The sequence below is a fragment of the Rhinopithecus bieti genome, unplaced genomic scaffold (genome assembly GCF_001698545.2).
Source record: "Rhinopithecus bieti isolate Rb0 unplaced genomic scaffold, ASM169854v2 scaffold_14455, whole genome shotgun sequence".
Taxonomy (NCBI): Eukaryota; Metazoa; Chordata; class Mammalia; order Primates; family Cercopithecidae; genus Rhinopithecus; species Rhinopithecus bieti.
This window is the reverse complement of record NW_016807905.1, coordinates 578,896-583,467: the sequence shown is the minus strand read 5'-3', so window position 1 is coordinate 583,467 and position 4,572 is coordinate 578,896. Positions and strand designations below refer to the sequence as shown.

General features: G+C 47.8%; 1 protein-coding gene across 2 annotated transcripts in view; it reads right to left on the bottom strand.

Annotated features, from left to right (window-relative positions):
* The window catches only part of MAPRE1 (microtubule associated protein RP/EB family member 1), a 38,593-nt gene that overhangs the window by 26,192 nt on the left and 7,829 nt on the right, over window positions 1-4,572 (bottom strand). The window contains exons 1-2 of one of the 2 annotated variants that reach the window (XM_017884099.1): window positions 2,661-2,680; window positions 1,857-1,980 (exon numbers count right to left, since the gene is read on the bottom strand). In XM_017884099.1, the coding sequence (XP_017739588.1) occupies window positions 1,857-1,977 (121 nt within the window). In that variant the 5' untranslated portion in view covers window positions 1,978-1,980; window positions 2,661-2,680. Of the gene's footprint in view, window positions 1-1,856; window positions 1,981-2,660; window positions 2,681-4,572 lie in introns of those variants that run through there. The other variant, XM_017884098.1, reaches the window with a different exon arrangement.

Genomic DNA, 4,572 nt, shown 5'->3' with positions numbered 1-4,572 from the left:
CCCGCCTCAGCCTCCCAAAGTGCTGGGATTACAAGCGTGAGCCACCGCACCGGCATGAGGCATTTTTTATTTTCTTCTTTCTAGTTTCCCACGTCATACAATTAGCATATATAGAAAGAGACCATGTTTTTGCTCTTGCTTTAAATCATTACTTCTTTTTTTTTTTTTTTTTTTTTTTGAGACGGAGTTTCGCTCTGTCGCCCAGGCTGGAGTGCAGTGGCCGGATCTCAGCTCACTGCAAGCTCTGCCTCCCGGGTTTACGCCATTCTCCTGCCTCAGCCTCCCGAGTAGCTGGGACTACAGGCGCCCGCCACCTCGCCCGGCTAGTTTTCTGTATTTTTTAGTAGAGACGGGGTTTCACCGTGTTAGCCAGGATGGTCTCGATCTCCTGACCCCGTGATCCGCCCGTCTCGGCCTCCCAAGGTGCTGGGATTACAGGCTTGAGCCACCGCGCCCGGCCCTTTTTTGTTTTTTTGAGACAGTCTTGCTCTTATCACCCAGGATGGAGTGCAGTGGCACGATCTTTGCTCACTGTAATATTTGCCTCCCGGGTTCAAGCAATTCTCCTGCCTCAGCCTCCAGAGTAGCTGGGATTACAGGCGCCTGCCACCAACCCTGACTAATTTTTTTGTAGTTTTAGTAGAGACAGGGTTTCACCACGTTGACCAGGTTGGTCTTGAACTCCTGACCTCAGGTGATCTGCCTGCCTCGGCCTCCCAAAATGCTGGGATTACAAATGTGAGCCACCATACCCAGTCTTTAAATCATTATATCTTTGTCAAATTGTTGTTAAACAGTAGTTCCATAAAATTGTGGCTGAAATGACACTTGCTTGACTTTGATCTTGTGCTTCTTGGGAATAAGAAATGCCACTGATGAACTAACATAAAACTAGAACAGTTTTATGTTAGTAGTTAGTACAGACAGTAGTTAGTACAATTACTGTCCTCAAATAAAACATGAAATCTGAATGCACAATAATAGACACCAAGAAGTCGGGGCTGAGCTCCAGGCCTCAGAATGCAGTCTCTAGAGCAGAAGACGGTGGACCTGCAAGCGAGAGCACACTCTTTATTTAAGTTTAGTTCTGGTCAGGCACAGTGGCTCATGCCTGTAATCCCAGCACTTTGGTAGACTGAGGCAGGCAGATCATTTGAGGTCAGGAGTTCGACCTCATGGTGAAACCCCGTCTCCACCAAAAATACAAAAAAATTAGCGAGGTGTGGTGGTGCGCGATTGTAGTCCCAGGTACTTAGGAGGCTAAAGTAGAAGAATCACTTGAACTTGGGAGGCGAAGGTTCCAGTGAGCCAAGATTGCACCACTGCACTCCAGCCTGGGTAACAGAGCCAGACCCCATCTCAAAAATAAAATAATAAACAATAAAAAAATGCAGGGCACGGTGGCTCATGCCTGTAATCCCAGCACTTTGGGAGGCTGAGGCAGGTGGATCATGAGGTCAGGAGATCAAGACCATCCTGACTAACATGGTGAAACCCCATCTCTACTAAAAAAAAATACAAAAAAATTAGCCAGGCGTGGTGGCGGGCGCCTGTAGTACCAGCTACTTGGGAGACTGAGGCAGGAGAATGGCGTGAACCTGGGAAGCGGAGCTTGCAGTGAGCCAAGATCACGCCACTGCACTCCAGCCTAGGCGACAGAGCAAGTCTCAAAAAAAAAAAAATAGTATAGTTCCTTTTTGAAGCAGAAGCAAAGACAGAGCTGAGAGGAAGAAACAGGGTGGCCCTAACAAAGACCCTGAACCTCTCTGTGTGGCTTTGCAGTCAGATACAGGCCTTCACATTCCTGAAAAACCTACAGGCTTTCCTAGAAAAATGATCTAGATGATTTGTCTTACCTGAGCACAACTGCTCGATCTTTGTCAGATTCAACTGCAGAGACTCATTGATCCAAGCCAGCATGTCATGTCGACTTAGGTTATCACTGGTCACCGACGTTGAGTATACGTTCACTGCCATCTTCTAAAGCACGGGAGGAAAATAGAAGGGCCCATGTTACAGCAGGCGTGCAAGTAAGGGCAAGTGTTTCCTAGAGAGTCACCAAGAGCAAACCTGCAGGAGCACTCCATTTTACTTTTATTTTTATTTTTTTTTTTGAGACAGAGTCATACTCTGTCGCCCAGGCTGGAGCACAGTGGCGCGACCTCGGCTCACTGCAACCTCCCGAGTTCAAGTGATTCTCCTGCCTCAGCCTCCTGAGTAGCTGGGATTACAGGTGTGCACCACCACACCCGGCTAATCTTTGTATTTTTAGTAGAGATGGGGTTTCACCATGTTAGCCAGGCTGGTCTTGAACTACTGGCCTCAGGTGATCCGCTCACCTTGGCCTCCCAAAGTTCTGGGATTACAGGTGTGAGCCACCATACCCAACCTAGGAACACTGAATTTTTAAGCCTCACCTTCTTCCCCAAGAGGCCAAACGAAACCTGGCCACAGAACCTGGATTTCCGCATACAAACACGACCTGAAATGAACTGTCCAACACCAGTCAGCCTAAAATTGAGGCCCCATTTTAATGTGATTAATATACAATTCTAAACTGCAAGAGGCATTAAATAAGGGGATGAGTAAGTGCTTTATGATGGGAGGCAGATGCACAAACGAGAATGCTTTCTGTTTAGAAAACATCAACCCAAACTTACCCATTAAGCTATCAAAATGGGCCGGGCGCTGTGGCTCACGCCTGTAATCCCAGCACTTTTGGACACTGAGGCGGGTGGATCACGAGGTCAGGAGATTGAGACCATCCTGGCTAACACGGTGAAACCCCATCCCTACCAAAAATACAAAAAATTAGCCAGGCGTGGTGGCGGGCGCCTGTAGTCCCAGCTACTCTGGAGGCTAAGGGAGTAGAATGGCATGAACTCGGGAGGTGGAAATTGCGGTGAGCTGAGATCGCACCACTGCACTCCAGCCTGGGCGACAGAGTGAGACTCCATCTCAAAAAAAAAAAAAAGATATCAAAATGTTTACAATTTTCTTCAGTTTTTTTTTTTTTTTTTTTTTGTTTTTTAGATGGGGTCTTTCTTTGTTGCCCAGACTGGAGTGCAATGGCACGATCTCAGCTCACTGCAACCTCCGCCTCCCAGGTTCAAGTGATTCTCCTGCCTCAGCCTCTCAAGCACCTAGGATTACAGGCGCATGCCACCACGCCCGGCTAGTTTTTTCTATTTTTAGTAGAGACAGGATTCCAGCATGTTGGCCAGGCTGGTCTCGAACTCCTGACCTCAGGTGATCCACCCACCTCGGTCTCCCAAAGCGCTGGGATTACAGGCATGAGCCACCACGCCCGGCCCAATTTTTATTAATTCCTGTTTATAGTTTTCGCTACTTCCCAAATTTTCCTTAAAGACTATACTAGACCAGGCACACTGGCACATACATGCCTGTAATCCCAGCACTTTGGGAGGCTGAGGTGGGAGGATCACCTGAGTCCAAGAGGTTGAGGCTGCAGTGAGCCATGTTCACAGGAATGCACTGCAGCCTGGGCAACACAGTGAGATCCTATCTCCAAAAAAAAAAAAAAATACTATAAATAATTTCATAATTGAAAAAGCAAATCAGCTTTTCAATACCTAGATATAAAAAAGGCAGTATCAAATGACCTTACAAGTGAAGAATCCTTGTAGTTAATTCTCTGCAGAGCTACCTGGGGATGGTAGGGCATCTGAGGGCCTAAGTGCCAGATGCTTCACAGACACTTGTTTAACCCTGACAGCCCTCTGCAATGTTCACTTCATGTCCCTCATTTTACAGGTGAGGACAAGAGAGGCCCTCGGGATTGGCAGGCAAGCCTGCCCAGCCCCAGCCTCCACATTCTCTTCCCTCCCTTTTCTGCTAGGCTTTCAAATTCAAAACAATAAACACACAGCAACGAGTCTAATTTTCAAATGCTAGTAAACGTGGGTGTTATTGTCTACGAGCACCAGTTTAGTCAACCCTCACTCATTTTACAAATGTCTACCAGCTCTACCACGTGCTACGCCCTGTTCTAGGGACCAGGAAACAGAGAAGCAAAAGACAAGGTGCCTGTCCACAGGGAGTTCACATTCTAGTGGTGCAAAGTCTGATACTGACCAAATACACCAACAAACATCATTTCATACCAATCACTTATGCAATGGGGTTTAGGGAATGTGGTCAGAGGAAGCCTCTCTGAGGTGAACAGGTGAGCTTAAGGATCAGAAGGAAGTAGCCACATGAAGCTGTAGAGATAGGGCATTCCAGCCCAGCCAGCAACAGGGAGAGCAGAACCTGAGGTGGGAACAGAAGTCAAGAGGCCAGACCATGAACGGGCTCTGCATGGTCTATGGGACCATAACTATGGGAAGGAGTTAGGATTTTATTCTATTAAGAAATCCTGGCTGGGCGCGGTGGCTCAAGCCTGTAATCCCAGCACTTTGGGAGGCCAAGACGGGCGGATCACGAGGTCAGGAGATTGAGGCCATCCTGGTGAACACGGTGAAACCCCGTCTCTACTAAAAAATACAAAAAACGGCCGGGCACGGTGGCTCAAGCCTGTAATCCCAGCACTTTGGGAGGCCGAGACGGGCG